We start from the raw sequence: 21,442 nt of genomic DNA on the forward strand, positions 1-21,442 counted from the left end.
CAGATATAATCCCCCAGAGACCAAGGAAAACAGCAGTTGCAGCCTTCAGACTATTGACAAATCATGACTGTCTAGCAAGTCATCTCTACAGAATAGGCATCTCAGCTTCACCAATATGTGTCCTGTGTAACGATCCAGCAGAAATGAATGAAGATCACTTGAAGACCTGTGAAGCATTAAGATCAGAAGAAACTACAGTTCACAAGTATTGGAAAGCACGACTGCTAATGGCTTCATTGCCAGATGCAAGGCACTAGACAACAACAACAACAAATCCAATATTTTGAAACATCTTTCAAAAGTTATTCTTTGTGGAAGATACTGAGGGAATTGAAGAACAATTCATTACAAAATTTGTAGATTTTATGAAAATGAAATTTGTGTATCGAGGAATTATCTTTGGCATAACATGTGGGACGTGATTATCATCCTTGTAGTTACTGGCCTTCCAAATAAAAAGTTTGGGCACCCCTGGGTTAGATGAATCTGCAGTGGACATAAGTGCCACACTTGGTGTATATTACTAGTGTCAGAAGTTCTGCAAGATATACACAATTATGACACAAGGATAGTATAATCATTTCACAAAACCAGATTTGTGCCAGAAAATTAATCTTAATTAGCTTCATCTAATTTCATTTCAAATGAAGCAAAGTAGACGCTCATTATATAATGATGTAGACAGAATCAATCCACTTTTCATTACCTTTTTTTGAACATATATTACATAAAATTCGCTATTGAGTGCATTGCAAAATGTCTGTATGAACTAACCTCGAAGATACAGTAATAGTAAATAGTAAAAGCTTCGTCCTTCCTTCTTGGTATGTGTATCTGATTTCTGTTAACAGATTTCACGAAAAATCTATGAAGAGAATATTATGATTACTCATGGCATCTACTCTACCATGATATCGCTTACAACCCATTTGAAGGATGTGCAAATTTCAGTTTCGCAATAATAGCGAATTATTTAGAATTTCTGAAATAATGTCGCATTTTTCACCAATGATATATGGTGTAGCTATGTGCCAACATACATAGTAATGTCTAGAAATGCAGCAATTAGTGATTTCATTGTAGTAACTACACAAGTAGCAGACATACGATCCAACGAGACACTAGGTCCAGATAACTTATTCAATGAAGAATAAATGGACTCAAGTTTTTTTTATCCCCTTGGCTTCGCATAACCCTCCCAAGCATAACAGTATTGCACATTTGGCGTTAGCAACAATCACCACTCTTCCCAAGTCCTTTGCATAGCCACAATTTTGAAATATAATTTAAAATTCAACTGTTTCTTGTGGACCCATTCACCGCACCCTGGAATGTCTGCAGTGGTTACTTGTTTACCTGAGTTGTTTTGACGCAGTTTTCTTGCTGTAGGCTCTATTTCTGCTTACCCTTCCGGGTAGACTGAAACAAAACAATACCACTGAGTATTACATAACATTCATCAATTATCGAAGGACAAAATGAAGCAGGAAGAAGTTCCTCACAATATAATACTTTAAGTATGTATTTAAAAAGAAGTCTGTACCATAAGTACGACACATTAACTATTGGATTTGTGCATAAGTTCGTAGCATAATTAAATACTTGGTTGCTATGGAAACATGGACAGCAGATGAATGAAAGTACAGAAAAACGCTACGAATTTATGCACCAATCCAACATCTATTAATAATGGAATTCCTCAAGGATCACTATTAGGTCCCCTACTTTTCCTAGTGTTCATAAATGATCTTGTCCCCTTAACAAAAAATGTAGGTCGTCCCATATTATTATTTGCAGGTGACATAAGTAATATAATAATAATAATAATAATAATAATTTTTATTTATTTTATTTATTTATTTATTTTTTATTTATTTATATTTAATGTGCTGTACAACAGCCAGTGGCCAATTACAGTTCAGCACAAATATAACAAAAAAATAATACAAAAATAATTATTACACATAAATACAATTACAATTAATTACAATAATGACGATGAATGGATAAATAATGGACGACTTTAAAATACATAACTAAGAATATTATGAGACAATGATAATTGAGTATTATACCTAAAAGAATACATAAATGATAAATCGTTGCCAAGAGCAAACTAAGTCTATACATTGAAGGGATCGAATTCGCAGCCATGCATGTTGGCAATTTTAATGCATCTGGAGACTGGTGAAAGAAATTTCGAATTTCTAATATAGAAAAGTTTGTGGGCTCTCATATCTTTTGTTGGAATACGTAAGATGATAATAATAATAATAATAATAATAATAATAATAATAATAATAATAATAATAATAATAATAATAATAACTGCCTCCCATTGGAGGTAGCCCAGAAGGACTCAGTATACTCTCCTACATGAATTTTACAATATTAAATGTTTACATAAATTTTGTAGAAAGAAAACTAAAATAAACAGCCAATAACTCCAACACATTCCAATCTTCAACAGAGGCAATTGTCCTCAAAATATGTGACTGGTTCTCAACCAACAAATTATTATTAAAATGTAACAAAACTAACATAATATGGTGTTTTTATTAACATTCTTATAAAATCTTCGAAACGTAATTTTTTCACAGCTATCCAATTTTTAACAAGCAACAAGTTAAATTTCATACTGTGTCGGCTTCATTTTGTTACCAGGTCGGTACTAGGTTGTAGGTCTCTCTATAATAAAGCTAGCATTGTTATAACTCGAAAGTGCCACAGCACCAAGCACAGAGATTATATTAATTCAGAGGTAGGAGTATTAAGCTTTATGTCAATGTAGATTTTGTTACTCTGACGGTGAAAAATTAGATAAGGGAAAACGATTATGGATAAAAAATACCCAAATATAAATATGTATTTTTTTTTTTTTTTTAAGTTCAAGGGGAGTTTCAAACCCAGTAACCCTGTCTTGCATACGCCTCTGAATTAGAATAATAATAGGTCCCAAATCTAGGAAATCATGTAGGACCATTTTCAAAAAACTACAAATAATGCCCATGGCTTGTCAGAATATTTTTTCATTAATAAACTTCCTTGTATGTAATCGTGGAAACTTTGTAACTATTCAACAGTTCACAGCATAAATAAGCGTCAAAAAATTACTTTCATACTCCATCAGCAAGTCTATCGTGTTATCGAAAAGAAGTGCGTTATATGGCAATAAAAATTTTTAATAACCTTCCTATGGACATAAAAAATCAAACTCAAAACATACGACTATTAAGGACCAAATTAAAAAAGTACCTAATTTCTCACGCCTTCTATTCTGTAGGTGAATTTATGACATTCAACAACGCTTCATGAATATTTTGGTCTTGTATTAAGTATTGATACTAAACCTTTGTGTTGTACTAGTAGAAACTCTTCAATATACATTTCAACTAGACTGTCACTATAATTAGACTTCATAGTACTATTAAGATTTTTTTTTTTACATATTCCATATTCTAGCTGTGAAGTGATGTATAAATACCATGGAATGTAAATAAATACAATACAATACAACTTGGTTTCTTACATGTTTTATTTGCAATAATTTCGTTCCTTTAACATACAGTAGAACCTCTATTATCCGTGGTAATGAATGGGGTGGATTGAACGGTTAATTGAAAAAATCAGATAATCCATACCATAAAAGATTTTCGTAAATTTAGTGAATAATATTTACATTTTCGTAATTTCGTCCATAATCTTCTATTTAACACGCTAGATAGTGGCTGAGAAGTTCACTAATTTAACTCTTGTTGTCAACGATGGGCTATAAGGGCCAACAAAACACCTTGTAATGATTGTCTCTGGAAATATATTAATAATGGAGGTCTCGTGTTGTAGATTTACATACTTTATACACTTCAATCTCGTATTCTGATGCGAGGTGAGCCACAGTTTCTCATTCCCCAAACCACTCCATTGTTTACACTGTTTTTTACTTTTTGACACCCGTACAAGACATTTTATATAGAAGTTATACAGTACGACAATTCGAACAGTAGACCATACTTTGTAAGGAAAAAGGCTTGTAATAACATTATATAGAAAAATTAACGTGCTAATACAATGTACAGTACTTAATATATTTCTGCAGAAAAAAAGCAAGAGAAAGACAGACGAATAATACACCAATCGGTTAATAGGGTGACGGATAATCGGGGTTCTGCTGTATTGTTAATAATATTCCTGCTTGAAGTTTACTTTCTTGAACTATCATTGAAAAGACAAACTCGTTTATTTTGCACCAAAATACTGTACTAAGACAGTGTCTCAAATAAAATCTCTCACCCGACTCTGATCATATGTGATAATGTGTTGTGAAATTGTGAACCAATCTGAATTACCAATAAAACAGAAGATGAGATCCTGGATGTAATATGAAAAGATGGAGAACTGAAGAGGGATCAGTTTAGTCTTTGATAGGTGATAATTGTGGCACACTTACTTTGTTAGTCAGCTGGTACTTGAGCTGGTCGATCTCGTCTCGCTGTACCGTCAGTTTCTCATTCATGTTGGCCAGGTGCTCCGACATGATGCTCAACTGGGTCTCGTAGTTGTGTGTGGTGGTTTGAAGGTCCTCCTGTAACTTGGCAGCGATGTCCTGCATCTGCTGCAAGCTGTTCTCTGCCTGTGTTTTGTTCTGAAGACACAGCTCTAGCCGATTTTGCAATACCTGACACTAAACACAAAAAATTTAAGTGTCAATTTACTAATCAGCTACAACTCTGATTCCTTCATTAAACAAACTGTACAGAAAAATGAACTATCAACATCAAGTTTCACTTTTCGAATAAAATTAGGACATTAGAAGAAATTAGGGACACTGGGACATTGTACCAAAAAAACAGGGCTGCTCCAGAAAAAACGGGATGAATGGGACCCTACAAGAACACCGAAATCTTGAAACTGTAAAACGAATTTTTCTTAAAAAATGAAGTCACTTTCATGGGATTGTAACCACAATGGGCATTACTTTTGTCTATGAACCTAAATTGACATAGTAATCGTATTTTCTTACCTCTGCTGAGAGGGTTCCAGCTCTAGTCTCTGCACACTGGGAAGTCGCCACCAGCTCATTGATGCGACCTGTCAGGTAATTCTTTATTTCTAGTTCACGAGTCTCCATTTCTGCTGACAATGTAAATGGAGTCTCCAGTCGACCAAGCTGTAAGCAGAGTGAATGTTTCAACGTGTGATTAAGAAGTTCATTGACTTTAAATCTGCAAGAAATTGAGAAATCTACTTAAATTGCTACCTTCCATATGAGTAGTCTATACGAGTGCAATTATCGCCATTTTTTAATTTTACTGAAATATAAATTCTTATGTGATTGTTAAAACTGATTGAAAAGTTATTTACCGCTAAAATTACAGAGTTTTTAATACTCTCCACTGTAGATTGAAGGGACATTTTCTCTCTAATATATTTTCTTTCGTCACTTGTTTACTCAATCAGATATTTTCCAAATATAAGTGTAGTACAGTTATAAACAGATAACGGATTTTTAGAAAAATAAATATTTTTTCTGCTTGTAAATAAATGACTGAAATTCGAAAAAATAAGCCGTAAGTTTATAATAATATGAAATGTTATTTCTTATAAAATCACATTTTTTACAACTTTTATGTAAATATATATTTTTAAATCCTGAAAATTAAATTTAAAAAATTCATTTCAAATACATAAATTAAAGTAAATACAATGTGGATGCATTTCGTAATGTATGAGTGTGTGAGTTCTCTGTCTGTTGCACCACATTCGTGGTGACCTTGAGTGCACATGGCTACTTTGGTATGTGGGTACTGTGAATGTCCTGTTGCATCATGTGGGACACATGTGGAATTTTTTCAGTCACTCATGTTGTGTTCATTAGTTGAGATGGTATCTACGAAAAATGAGTGCTGATGTTAAAAGTAAAGTCAAATTATAGTTTTCGTTTGCACGCATATGTTGCTGAGTTTAAAGAAATATTTACAAATGAAGGGAAAGTCCTATACTGTCAAAAATTGGGAAATGTATAACAGCAGATCAGAGATTTGAAGTCACACAGCATTTGCTAAAATAGGCAATACTGTCTTCCTCCTCCAGCTATGCATTGTTCCAGTGATAAGTGACATCGATTTGTGATGGAAAACTTGGAGAAAGTCCCCACTGTCCTCTGCAACAATGAAGTATTTTCACTCATCCATGTCTCATCATGACTGGTAATAGTTTTTACTTTACATTATTGTTATTGTATCTCCAATGGGGTTAGCCCTATTTTACATATGTAAGTTAGGGCTATAGTTTTACACAAAAAAGATAAGCATAAAGATACGCGATGTAAACAAAACATAAACAATCCATAAATTAGGCATTGCGATTGCAAAATAAACATCAGGCATCAATTTGAGACATACAAAAACATTAACAACACACATACGTAACACTTCTATAACACAAATATGCAGCTTTCTGTACCATACATCATAAATTAATACACAATGGTCACACAAACACAAACTATAATTACGACATTGCGACGACATCAAGCATCCCATAACTATGACTCACATACATAACAAATCAAGCATCCGTTACAACACATACACTTCAACATAGTAACCACACTTTTAAAAGTTACAAATTTGGCTCCAAGAAGAATAAATAGGATAATGCGTTAGCGTGGATGGACTCCTATCTTCGTGAACGCCAACAGTGCGTGTCTATTAATAATCGTTATTCCACTTGGCTTACCACGAAGACTGGCGTACCACAAGGCTCTGTCCTAGGACCTTTACTATTTTCTATTTATATTAATGATATTTCTTCTAATCTAACATCCTGCCGAAACCATATTTATGCTGACGACATACAAATCTATCTGCATACTCGACCTAACTACATAAATGACGCCATAACTAAAGTTAATGATGACTTGAATTCTATATCCATATGGTCGAAAACGCACGGACTTAATTTAAATGCAAGTAAATCGCAGGCAATCTTAATAGAACATCAAAGATCGAAGTGTGACAAACAAAATTTGCCACCGATAATTGTAAATAATACTACTATTCCATACAGTACGACTGTGAAGAACCTTGGTATTTATATGGATTGTCACCTGGAATGGAATGAACAAGTGAATCACACTTCCAAAAAAATATTTTCCATTATTCACTCATTAAAGCGACTGAAGCACTTTCTTCCTGATAAATTAAAATTAATCCTTGTACAAACACTCGTGATGCCACACTTTGACTACTGCGATATTATATTAAGTAACCTAAATGCAAATTTGAGCAGCAGGCTACAACGTGTGCATAATGCGTGCGTCTGTTATATTTGTAATATTCGTAACTATGATCATGTTTCCCCGTCTTTCCAAACTCTGTCTTGGCTAAGGCTAAGCGATCGACGAGCCCTGCATTCTCTTGTTCTCTTATTTCAAATTCTGCGCACCGCTACCCCAATATATTTGGCTTCTCGTTTTCTAAATTTATCCGCATATCATCAGCTAAGTACAAGATCTCATTATAACAATTTACTCATTATACCCTACCACAAGACATCTTTATATTCTTCATCCTATACAGTTTCCGTTGCTAGAAATTGGAACTCGCTTCCGAGTGATATAAGGGGTTGTTGGACAATTGCTTCATTTAGGTCAAAATTACATAAATTCTTACTTAACAGATGAATTGCTGATTAATATTTGTTACTTATAATGAAACTAACATCTGTCCATTCTTATTATTATTATCTTTAATTTCTCTAAATAGATTTACAAAACCTCTAATGCCAATTACATTAATATTCTCATTATTGAAATAGAAATATATATATTCTCCCTGTAACATAGTCCTAGTAAGCTTATATTAAATTAATTTTCATCATTTTACTAGCTATCTCAAATATTAAATTAATTATAATTCATTGAATTAAATTAGCTCATAAATTAAGTTACTACTTTACCTTATAGATTTATCTAAATTTAAATAAATGTGTAGTGAAGATTATTGCTGGAGAACCTTTTAAGTGTAGTGAAAATATTTGTAATTTAAATTTATATATTGTATTGATTAAGGCTGGTTGAGTGGAAGAGAAGGCCTTATGGCCTTAACTCTGCCAGCGAAAATAAAACATTATTATTATTATTATTATTATTATTATTATTATAGGACACTGTTACCAATTACTATTCTTCTACAAGATCTTAAATACATCTGTAATAAATCTGTGAAATTCCTTTAAGCAACATTGCTTCAGAAAAACTTTTGTTAATGGTGGTAAGAAAGTTGTATCGCACATGCTAAGATGGGTTTCTAGCCGGTTTCTCTTGCGTTCTCTTAGCGGACACTCGAATAGCAGGTGGTCGACTGTTTGTGTGGGGTGTTCACAGGAACATGAAGAGCCGTTTGGGTTGTCAATTTTGAAACGTTCGAAATATGAATTAAATTTTCCGTGTCCAGTCATAAATTGCGTGGATATGTATGATGGTTCATAATTCTTTGCATAATTCTTAGTCTATCTTTAACTGTGGGAAAATATAGTAATTTTGTGATTTGGCCATTTGAACTATTTAACCACATTGCATTCCAGTCATTTAACATATTAACCTTCATTTCCATTTTAACGTAAGAGAGGGGTTGTTTAGAGTACGTGTGTTCCGTTCCCGAATTCGTGGCCACCTTGGCTAGATGATCTGCTTACTTTACATTAAAAATTATTTTTATTATTTAACAAAGAATAAGAATATTTTTAAATTTTTAATAAGTAATTTTCTATTTTTAATACATAAAAAATAAATATTTTAAAGTTTTCTAGCACTTAAAACTCCATTCCCTGGTTATAAGTTTTGTTCTTAGTGCTATTTTCACTAAGGTACACAACTATGTTATGGGTTGCAAGGAGTAGTAAAGTGCTTTCCATAACCTCTCCAACTTAAACCCCATCCTCACCTTCCCATGGTGCAACCTGTTTTTAACAAATGAGGTTTTGGGGACTAAGTCTCAGTGGTATAACTGTTCCATCAAAAATGGAGGAAATGCCATTTCAATATGCTGACCTGCCATGGCATGCATAAATGTCCCCTAAGTGGTGAGGAGAGGATAAGGATGGTGGAATTATCAGACAATCCTCCCAGCTAGGTAATATGGTCCCACTAACCAATGGCAGGTGTGGTGCTCCGAACAGTTTGGGGGTTGTGTGTAGGTGATATAACCACCTTACTTACTTATGGCTTTTAAGGAACGCAGAGGTTCATTGCCACCCTCACAGGAGAAAGTATATAATGATTAGAAGAAATAAAGTACTTTAATACAATAAAATAGATATTAATTGACTTATTAAAATTCTATTTCATTAATGTTACCTTCACCAAAACGTCTGAACGAAGCCGCCATTTTCAGTTGACTATCTATGCGGGAAATAAATGACGATCGCAAAGCATGTTTTATAATACCGTAAAGAATTTTCAGTTTGAAGTGTTGGCAAATAAAAACAAATGCTAGGGAAGTGATAAAAATAAATGCTAGGAAAGTGATAAAATTGTGCGATAAGCAGCCATTATTGGTTGAAAGACGTCCTTTCGTACAATTTTATTGGTCAAAAATAGTATGACGTAGTAAAAGTGTAATAGGGTCATTCCATGAAAATAGTAACCTGAGTTACCATACAAAATTAATTTATATTATTAAATTTACGCTGTAATTACATAAATTTAAAACTTGTAAAATTGGAAAAGTCATTGAAATGTTATAAAAATCTTGTAAATATCAGAACTTAATTACTTGTAGAAAAACTGATAAATACCGTAAAGAATTTTCAGTCTGAAGTGTTGGCAAACAAAAACAAATGCTACGGAAGTGATAAAAATGAACAAATGCTAGGAAAGTGATAAAATTGTGCGATAAGCAGCCATTATTGATTGAAAGACATCCTTTCGTACAGTTTTATTGGTCAAAAATAGTATGACGTAGTAAAAGTGTAATAGGGTCATTCCATGAAAATAGTAACCTGAGTTACCATACAAAATTAATTTATATTATTAAATTTACGCTGTAATTACATAAATTTAAAACTTGTAAAATTGGAAAAGTCATTGAAATGTTATAAAAATCTTGTAAATATCAGAACTTAATTACTTGTAGAAAAACTGATAAATACCGTAAAGAATTTTCAGTCTGAAGTGTTGGCAAACAAAAACAAATGCTACGGAAGTGATAAAAATGAACAAATGCTAGGAAAGTGATAAAATTGTGCGATAAGCAGCCATTATTGATTGAAAGACATCCTTTCGTACAGTTTTATTGGTCAAAAATAGTATGACGTAGTAAAAGTGTAATAGGGTCATTCCATGAAAATAGTAACCTGAGTTACCATACAAAATTAATTTATATTATTAAATTTACGCTGTAATTACATAAATTTAAAACTTATAAAATTGGAAAAGTCACTGAAATGTTATAAAAAATGTTATAAATATCTTGTAAATATCAGAACTTAATTACTTATAGAAAAACTGATATTTTGAGAATAAAATTCACTGCATGTAACCTGAGTTACCATGGAATGGCCCAATAACATAATAAATTAATCAAGCTCTTCATAACCAACTTACAAGATTCGTAACTACTGCAGGATCCATGGGAGTCACTTTGTCAGCCTGTGAGTCATCGCTGTGAGGAGTGGTGCTGCCACTCAGCGACTGGATCTGACCCTCCAAATCCTTCACCCTCTGTAACACAGAAAAGCACACCAGGTTTCACCAGAACGTTTCTCACAGATGAGCTCCTTCCATCTAGTGGCTGTCAACTCACCTTGCAATGCCGCAGCTGCAGCAGTTGGTACTCGAGTCGCCAGTGTTCTTTGTCCTGCTCCAGCTTCGTGGCTCGCTGTCTGCAACTCACAAGCTGCTCGTTCAGTGAGTCACAGCTCAGTGCATTGCTCTTCACTTCCTCATGATCACGCAACGCTTCTTCATAAGGAACAGATGGAGATTCTTCCTGCAATACATTGCATAACAGTGAGCCTCAAGGATGAAAGATCTTTTTTTTTAACAGGTTATTTTACGACACTTTATGAACAGCTATGGTTATCTAGCATCTAAAAGAGATGAAGGTGATAATGCCAGCGAAATAAGACCAGGGTCCAGCACCAAAAGGTACCCAGCATTTGCTCTTAATGAGTTGAGGGAAAACCCCGGAAAAAAACCTCAATCAAGTAATTTGTCCCAATCAGAATTTGAACCCAGGCCCGCTGGTTTCAGGATCAGGCATGCTAACCATTATACATTTATTAATTTGTCCTACAGAATAATATCTGTAATATTGACAATTAATATCTGAGGAGAAAAATTCGCTCCGGCGTAGCTCAGTGGTCAGAGCGCTTGGTACATAGAACCAAGGACCCAGGTCCAATCCCTGGCGCCAGAGCGAATTTTTCTCCTCAAATATATATTGTCAATATTACAGATATTATTCTGTAGAACAAATTAATAAACGTATAATATTCTCATAGCTGCAGTGCATATATTTGTACAGATTACTGTGCACTTAACTGCGGAATCCCGGCCAAACAAGTCACTCAACTGAGTGCGCTCCTAGTATAATGGCAGTTGACATTGGACATATACGTCAACATATATGCCGAACTTGGAGTCAGGCCATAAAGGGAAACATTGAAGGAGGAAGATCCGATCAGGTGCTGTGGACTGAATTCGGCGTAGCTCAGTGGTCAGAGAGCTTGGTACATAGAACCAAGGATCCGGGTTCGATCCCCGGCGCTGGAGCGAATTTTTCTCCTCAAATATTAATGCTAACCATTACTTCACAAAGGTGAACTGAAATGTCTACAGCTAGAATAATAATAATAATAATAATAATAATAATAATAATAATAATAATGATAATAATAATAATAGTAATAATAATAATAATAATAATAATAATAATAAGACAAAATTTAAAATATCGACAACAAAAAGTTCTAAAAAAATTTAATGACGACATCCCCATTGACATAATTCTGCGTATGTCATTGTTCATCATCATCATCATCATCATCATCATCATCCAAAACATAGGCTATATTAGACCAGGTGGTCTGCAGCAACGGCGGTGGTGGGGGGGGGGAGGAGGTGGTGGTGGTGGTGGTGGTGATTGTAACAACAACAAAATTAGGTAGCCTATTATATTGTGTGTGGATAAGCTTCAGGGCTTCTACCGCGTTGTCTTGGTGTTATTGGCTGACGTTTCGACTGCTGTGTTGTGGCCATCTTCAGAGCATCGAGACTACTATATATATAAGTACTGGCAGACTATTTCCTTATCCAACAACTGCTCTGAAGATGGCCACAACACAGCGGTCGAAACGTCAGCCAATAACACCAAGACAACGCGGTAGAAGCCCTGAAGCTTATCCACACACCATGTACACCAGCCGCGGAAGCCTACGCGAACACTTAGCCTATTATATTGTTTATCACCCACATTTTTTTACTGTAGAAAGACTCATCATGCTAGGTTTACAGTTTTCTTGAGAAAGATAAAGAAAGTAGTAGCTTTCCGTTGCTTTCTGCAAACAATCTTCCTTTCGCATTTTAAAAGACCACAGGGGGCCCCAGAGTGAAGGTGAGGAGAGTGAATTTGACTAATTAGGCCCTCCGAACTTCACTGAAATTCACCGCAAGGGTTAAATATCAGTTTTATCAGAGTTTTGACCCAATCAGAGATGGGGAAATCTTAATCAGCCATTGTCTCCAATAAGTAATCTTTATATGAAACAACGAGCTGAAAGGATAGGAGAAGAAATGCCTGAGGGAAGTAGAATAGGGAGAGGAATACGACAAGGATGCCCTTATCACCTACCCTGTTCAACATCTACTTGGAGGATTTAGTGAAGAACTGTTTTCGGAACATGGGAAGGGTAATAGTAGGAGGAGGAAGAATAAAGTGCGTGATGATGATATGGTGTTGTTAGCAGAAGAGGAGATGATGCTAAGAGATATGCTACTGGATCTAATTGACAGCTGTCAGTAGTATGGGATGAAAATAAATGCAAACAAGACAAAGTCCATGGTTATCAGAAGAAAAATAAAGGAGGTAAACGTGAGAATTCGAAATGAGGCAGTAGAGCAAGTGGACAGCTTCAAATACTTGGGGTGCACTATAAGCAGTAACATGAACTGCTGCCAGGAAGTCAAACGGAGGATAGCAATGACAAAGAAAGTTTTTAATAAGAAGAGGAGCATCTTCTGCGTATCTTTGCAAAAAGAACATCACTGTGTACAAATAAGTGTTTACTACCTGATCGAGACAAGTGACATACTGAGCTGCTCTCTTTTTGAAACCAGACACTACTGGATGCATGCTTCCTGCAATGGGCCCTGCTGACAGGGCTGCCACTCCCGTCACTTTGCAAAGTTCTGCTCGACTGTCAGCCAGCATTGTTGCCAACTGAAAAAAGTCATCTGTTACAATGGTCATAATAAAGACATTCTAAGAAGATTTTAAGAAAATAAAAATTGATAACAGACTTACATACCGAAATATAAAATATTAGAGGAAATGGGTTCGAAACTTGTCAAATTTAATATTCATCATTTTGAAATGTTCTATGTACAAATACCATTGAAAATGCATAATGACCTGATTTCAACAAAACCAGTGTATATGTCATTTTATTTTTACCGAAATCACTCACAAACGTACTGCCAGGTGACTGGATTTTCTTCAATTGTTGTGACACTCATAACAACTAATGGGTACAAACAAATGTTGATGCATATAGCACATATATCAGTTACTTCCCCTAATGTGACAATGATAATGTAAATAAAGTTGTGTTGCTGTGTAAGAGACAGTTTTAGTCTTACTGATGTTCTAAATTTGCGAAAGAATTAACAAGAGTAAAACTCGCTTTCAATATTTGTAATTTACATACACTACACAGACAGAATAAAAGGAGAGTATATGGTGTATACTGCAGTATATCTTAGACTATAATTTTGGCTCTTGTAATGGAAAACATGAATAGCTAGATATCAAAATTGTCTTAACTTCTAGTCTTAGTGTAAACTGATTTTTCAACAAGAGGAAGTCCTGCTAACCTTTCCTGTCGCTGAAACCATGGCTCCCAGGGACTTCACCAAACATTCATCTGTAGTTTGGAGTCGTTCAGTTGAAGTAGCCATTTCATGTTCCAACTTGCTCTTTTGGTTATAAGCCCGAAATAAATCTGAAACATTAAAGTAAACATATTCCGTGGTAAGAATAAACATGAGTATATAGTATAAGCTTATACTGGACTTTTTTTAGTATATACTCTTGTTAGTAAGAATAAAAACATTTGAGTATCTACTCATTTTTGATTACATATAACATGGAAGCATAGTAGAATATATTCAGGTGTCCATCTTGTACAGAATATACTCATGCTTGATAAGAATAAAAGCTAGTATATTCTCATATTCATAAGTTCGTTCTCATGTTATTCTGAGTTTGTAGCAGGCTCAATTCTGAATATTTGTTGATTTGTGTTCAGTTTAAAGTTAAATAAAAAAAAAGGCAGAATTTATGAACGCTGTAGTACCTCATGGAAAAATGTAGAAAAAGTCGTGAACTTCAGAAGCCTTTAACGCTTCACAAAAGTGAATGTGAAGAAGGTTAAACACGTATTTGTTATTCATAAAAAACATAACCTATAAAAATATGAATGGCTATCAAATTATAAGGTTAGATTGTATTGTTAAATATAATTAACAATTAGTTTATTTTGTAAAATTTGAATTGCAAAATGCAATTACTTGTAACTTTAAATTATATATATAACTCTCCATAATAAAAAATGGAATTAGCATAACTGGAATTCTAGAAATGGATTGTAATCTCTATCCAACATCCCGTAATGACGATTTCCCAGTACTATTTTCTTGTTTCCTGTTTATTAACGTCACTTATCTGATTCACTCTCTCTTTCATGTCTGTCTGTCTGTCCATTTATTTATTTATAAAAAGCAAAACACAAACCACTACAGCATGCGGATAGCATGTGAAAGTCTATAAAAAAACTGAGCATCACGATGCAATGTGGTGAAAGAGGATAGATAACACGCGTACATACTAACTTTTAAACGATCAAGAAGACTGTAGAGATAAGTATATATTCGCGTTAGGTAGAATGTCTTTATTCTTACGAATATGAGTATGTTCTAGTGGTTACGAGTACAGGAAGTGCTCATACTCAAAAGTACCTTGAGAAAGCACTTAAGCTTTATTCTTACTACCCATTAAGTTCCTAATTATTAGTAATTGATTTCCATACTGCTGATGAACCTAAAGAAAACATCAATGACAATCTGATATATCAGGATATTGTAGAGTTGTGTATTATTTTAAATAAACTTCTTCTTCTGCTCCTTCCTTTCAAGTATTAGGCCAGCGGTGCATATTCAGGCCCATACAGGCTGAAGCATGCATTGGGCAGATTGCTCTGGGGTTAATTTTCTTCCCCTACAAGAATGCACCAAAAGAGAGGTAGCAGTGCAAAGGTTGTCCATGCATATGTTAAGTAGAGCAGCGATGTATAGAAAAGGAGGCGACATACTGTCCTTAATCTGTGGAAAACACTGCATTATTTAGAAATGCAATATACAGAGACGCTAAATGGAAATTATTCAACACAAATTAAAGTTCTTCTGTCACCCGGATTCCGCAAATCCAGGAAATTTGCCTCCAGAGTTGCAGCTAAAATTGATTGATTTTTCACATACTGTACTGTTGAAATGTACGTATAATGACAGCGACTTCTTTAGCTTTTACAATTCCTTAAACTATGAACTGTGTCAGAGCCTAGATTAAAAGCCTTGATAAGCATCAAAATAAAACCCAAACTGGTAACTTGTTTCAAGCAGGATTTGAAACCGGGCCTGCTCGTTTCATGGTCAGGCAAACTAATTGTTACTCCACAACAGTGGACATTGTAGATGTTATAGAATGCACTTCCTATCTCCTACAATCCTAATTTTCAGAAAATTCTGTGGAAATAACGAAATTTCAACATTTTTCAATGAGAATAAAATATACAATTAGTCGTACAATTTCCTTCCACTCAGCTAAGAGATTGATTAAAAACAGTATGACAATCCATTTACAAGAACCCTTACAACTTGCCGGTGCAGGAAATCATGGCAGAATATAGCATTAAAACTGTCAAATTTTTAGACCCCCCCCCCCATGCAGTGAAGCTGTAGCCCTCTTTCGGTTGCATGTAGAACATGATTGTTTGACAGCCCATTTCCATAAACTATCCATATTTAGATCTTCACATTGTATTCTATGCAACAACACAGACCTAATTCAGAACTGTTCATGATATTACTATTGCTAGTATGTTAGAGAAGTCTCTAATATGGCCTTAACTCTGCCAGGTTAAATAAAACCATTACCAGTATTATTAGTATTAATAATAGTAATACTAAACTGCCCCCCATTGAGGGTAGCCCTTACGGACTCAGTATATCCTCAAAAAAATTATTATACATATGTAAACATAGGTATTAAATTAAAAAAAAAGGGAAACAAAGAAAAGAGCGTGAAACATTACAATTGCTATTATTGTTGTTGTTATTATTATTATTATTATTATTATTATTATTATTATTACATATTATTATTTCATTATTTATTTATTCAAATGACATGAACATAAGAAACAGAGGTTATAGAATCATTTTACTTCTGGCTTCCCAATATCTGCTAGTTACAGTGTTTTTTGACAAAGCAGGACAGTGCACCAGATGGTTTTTGTCACAGACTTCTTGTTGTTCACACAACGTACATTAAGGGCTTGGTGCAATTCCGAAGTGATTATGTATTTTTATTATTATTTAAAGTTTCAGCACATTCAATTGTTGATATAAATTCAGCATGAACAGACTAATGCAAGACTGAAAATTCGTAGACAGACTCACCTTTCATACATTCATGTAATGCTTTCAGGCCTTCAGTTAACTCCAGCAGAAACCTTCTCTGTGAGGCTGGTGGATGCTGACATGCACGCTTACCTGTACAAATAGAACGGATTATTCCTAAAACATCAACATATGAAAAAATGGATAAAAGTTTTATTAAAAATTGGGTTACGGCAGTCAGCAAACTGTAAACGCGATGTTTTATGTACTACATATGTTGATGTGCTCTCGATTTCATTTCATTTATTGTATTCCATAGATCTTACACCAGCATTGTTGCTTCGAGATGTGTAACAAGTAAAAAATTATACAATAAGCAAATTAATTCAATTTACAACCATAAACAATTCATCAGCTGAGTACGAGGTATGAATATGCAGAAATTTCGTTAATTCTGTTGTAAACTTTTTCATTTTGTCCTTCAAAGCTTTAAAATAATTAGACAGTGCATTGAAGACTATAATACATGAAGAGTGAACTCTGATTTTGTAACAACTGAGACTAACAGAGGGTAGATGAAGATCTAATTTGGGTCTAGTATTAAAGTTATGAATGTTTTGATCAATATTGAATGTATCTTGGTTTTAAACAAGACATCTCCAGGGAAAGATGGATACTCACAAAATAAGGTCAATATTTTTAATTTTGGAAAATCTTTTTATGCACATCTGTAGTTATCCTTATAGCTTTCTCTTGTAAAGAAAATGTTTAGCATCAGATGAGTTATCTCAGAATATTAACTCATATTTCATTATAGCATGAAGCACGCAAAGTATGTCATTTCTCGGGTGTTTATATCGTCAATGGAAGATAAATATCTTAATGTATAACAGGCAGAGTTCAATTTAGGAATGATATCGACGTGGCAGTTCATAAAGAAAACAACTCAAAATTTAAAGTTTTGATAAACCTGCATTCTAAAGCTTCATGTTGCCGTGAAAAATCCAAGGATCATTGAAATTACTCCAAATTCTGTTAATGATGTTTTATATGTACTATAAGTTTCAATACTTTTTTCACTAAATGTACGTGACCCTGAAGAACGATTTAAAAGGCTCTCTATAACACAGTCACAATCACCGATACTTTTCCAAATTTATATTAATGACCTACCTTTTAATCAAAATTTCAACAATAGCATTCTAGCGCTATACGCAGACGATTCGGCATTTCTCATGGCATCATGGAAGCCTACTGTTGCCATTAATAGGCTACAAGGCCACCTACATGACATTGAACCCATGGCTCCTCAGATGGAGAATTAAATTAAATATATCAAAAACACAAGCCATATTATTTAGCAGGAGAAATAAATTCAATAGACCGGGCATAAATCACACAAAATTAGCCATAAATGGATCACAAATCGAGTGGAAAACTTCAGCAAAATATCTCGGAGTAACACTAGACAGACGGCTCAATTTCTCCGAACATATACTACAAAAACTCAGACTAGCCAATGCTAGAATGGTGGAGCTTTATCCAATATTAAATAAAAGTAGACATCTAAACATACACACAGCTCTAACTTTGTATAAAACATTAATTAGGTCAGTAATACTATATGCTTGTCCTAATTGGGGACATGCACCTATTACAGTCCGTAAAAAATTACAAGTTTTCCAAAACAAAATTTGAAGATTCATCACAGGACTTCCTAGAGTAACTCCTGTTAGATTGATTCATGAAGAACTAGAAATTTCGACAATTCAAGAATATATTTCAAATCAAGCCTTCTGCACGTACACCAAGTCGTACAGCAGCACAAACCCACTAATTTCTTCACTAGGAAATTACAACTCTGCATTAGATAAACATAAAAGACCTAAGAGTGTACTCCACCCTCTAGCTTGGAACGACAACGTACAAGACGAATACCAACTTGAGCACTAAATAACCACTTGACTCTACACACAGACAAGTCTATTAATGCACTAATGTTATTTCTCTGTTTCAGGGTCATCACGTTATTGGCAGCATAGATACACTGTTCTTATTGTAAATATTTTTATGTACCTTTAATGTATTTGTACTTTGAATAATGATTAGAACCAAAACCTCCCACCTCAACATATTCCGACCCCACTATAGCCAATTGGCTTGTCGTCAGCACGACATCTCATCCTGCTCTAGGTTTTTCCGTGGTTTCCCTTGAGAAATAAGACAAATGTCGGGATGAGCCCTAAAAGAAATGGGCCACGGACCACTTCCCTTCCCCCACTCTTTCTCTTCTACTATCACAAAGAACTTGCTAATTTCCTAGATAAAACCTGTATTATGATAATAGGGGAAAATAAATATATTGTAAGTTCACAGGGCTAATATCCTGGGTACCTGGTTCTAATGAAGTGCACTGGTAGCAATTTAAAACATGGGGGCATGAGATAGTTACTCTGCCTGCCATTAAAATTCACTTCACTAAATCCCCAAGGTTAAAAAAAAAAAAAAAGTCACAATCATACAAGAACACATTACCAGTAAATTTATAAGCCATACTTGGGGAATGGAGGGGAAGGAAGACTAACATACATTTGTCTTTATGTACAGTATAACTGGCAAATAATCGCACCATTGCACTGAAGGTCACTGATACTCAGCCTTGATGAGTTTGCCGTTGATGCGCTGCACTCAACATGTGGCGTAAATCGGAAACACTGAAGTGTTGTGTAAGTATCAGTTCAATTTTTCGGCGCTAGATAGCAACCGTATCGTTTCTGACATGTGTTACACGAAACTGGTGGATTTAGATTGTTGATAGAAAACACAAATTAAGAACTTATATAATAAGGAATATACCGGTACTATACTGAAGAAATACTGAAATCAGAAGTAAACACTGAAATACTGAAACAATTGTCTTTAGAGACAATTAATATTAGGTACCCTCCACAAAACTGGCTTCATTTATACACTGACGGATCCTTGATCTCCAGAGAACAAGGTGCCGGTGCAGGTGTTACGTGCTGTCTCTTCTCACTTTATAGATCTCTTGGATATGGAACAACAAGCTTTGATGGTGAAATCATTGCAATAAGTGAATGTCTCAGGAACCTTCTATGCCACATCAATAAATTTAGGAATGCAGTTATATTGTCAGACTCCAAAGCAGCTATTCTATCAATCGTCTCTAAACACACACCTTCATCTCAAACATCAGAAATAACTAAAATGCTCTCTCAATTAATATCACTCAATAAAAGAATTGTATTCCAATGGATACCATCCCATTGTGGAATCCTGGGAAACGAGAATGCAGATGCTTTAGCAAAGAAGGGCAGCACTGCTACTTACAGACCTGTTACTAAATCTACGTATTACTCTGTGAAGAGATTTATTAAATCTACATACTTAGACTTCAACAAACAAAATTTGATAACACAATCCCAAGGGAAAAAATGGAACTCCCTGCATCAAAATCCACAGTTAATTCCCGATTTACCACGAAAATCGTCTGTAGCTGCATTTAGATTGGCAACAGGCCATGATTGTCTGGCCAAACACCTGCATAGAATTGGAATATATCAGTCCCCTAACTGCCCATTGTGCAACTCAAACCCTAGATCATATATGTAACAGATAGGTCGGCCTTATAGGCTTTGACGTTAACAACTTTTGTCAGGTTTACTACGCTGCCATCTAGTTGTTACATAAGGAGTCACGTCATAATTCCCATTTGAATTGTATTAGCGACTGTACTGCCATCTCGTGTTCGTTTACGGCGGACGGGTGGTGATCCTGGCGGTTGTTCTCTTCAAAGTGCTGCCGATTTTAACATAGCGATGAGTTATCTGTTACATATATGATCTAGGCTCAAACCAAGAAATGGATTCGGAACACCTCAAAATCTGTGCTTCAGTGGCTGGTTATGATAATATCTTTCAAAAATATTGGAGTGCAAGAGGTCAAATGACTTTATTGTCAAACGCCTGGCATTAGAAAACAACAACAACATATACCGGTACTTAATTTCTATTTTTTGTATGTTGCCAGCAGCAACACTGGTAATGTAGATGCTACACCCTTGATATATTTACTCAACAGTTATTTTGTATACGATAAAAACACTTTACATAGCATGAAAATCCATGGAAACAATCAAATATATTGAAATATATGTAATTTTCTTTTCAAAGTTCAAGGAGGGGGATCAAACCCGGTAACACCCTTGTGTACACCCCTGCACTGATATAGTCAACATTAAGAGCTAGATTATTTGCACTTCAGTCATTCATTAGATTTAACGATGTATTAGAAGTATATGAAATCCTACTCATAATTTCGAATTAGTATTCTAAATGCAACTTCAGACTCATATTTTATAGATATGAATAGTGAGTACTCACTCTGAACAGCCAGAAGCTTCACGTATGTGTTCAGCTTGATGAAGTGGGCCGTGAGCTGTAATATGTGGTGCAGCACCTCTCCATTGCACTGCCGAAGAGCCTCCGTGCAGCTTGACAGGGAACTCTCCTCTTCAAAGCTGAG

General features: G+C 34.7%; 1 protein-coding gene across 4 annotated transcripts in view; it reads right to left on the minus strand.

Annotated features, from left to right (window-relative positions):
• Window positions 1–418: 418 nt before the first annotated feature.
• Window positions 419–21,442, minus strand: part of LOC138695039 (protein phosphatase 1 regulatory subunit 21) — a 39,682-nt gene continuing 18,658 nt past the window's right edge. For all 4 annotated transcript variants that reach the window (XM_069819370.1, XM_069819367.1, XM_069819368.1 and 1 more), the window contains exons 9-17: window positions 21,301–21,437; window positions 16,958–17,050; window positions 14,096–14,223; window positions 13,293–13,442; window positions 10,806–10,991; window positions 10,607–10,723; window positions 5,021–5,167; window positions 4,448–4,681; window positions 419–1,419 (exon numbers count right to left, since the gene is read on the minus strand). In XM_069819370.1, coding sequence (XP_069675471.1) covers window positions 1,393–1,419; window positions 4,448–4,681; window positions 5,021–5,167; window positions 10,607–10,723; window positions 10,806–10,991; window positions 13,293–13,442; window positions 14,096–14,223; window positions 16,958–17,050; window positions 21,301–21,437 — 1,219 coding nt within the window. In that variant the 3' untranslated portion in view covers window positions 419–1,392. The remainder of the gene's footprint in view (window positions 1,420–4,447; window positions 4,682–5,020; window positions 5,168–10,606; window positions 10,724–10,805; window positions 10,992–13,292; window positions 13,443–14,095; window positions 14,224–16,957; window positions 17,051–21,300; window positions 21,438–21,442) is intronic.

Source organism: Periplaneta americana, chromosome 2 (genome assembly GCF_040183065.1).
Source record: "Periplaneta americana isolate PAMFEO1 chromosome 2, P.americana_PAMFEO1_priV1, whole genome shotgun sequence".
NCBI classification, from domain to species: domain Eukaryota; kingdom Metazoa; phylum Arthropoda; class Insecta; order Blattodea; family Blattidae; genus Periplaneta; species Periplaneta americana.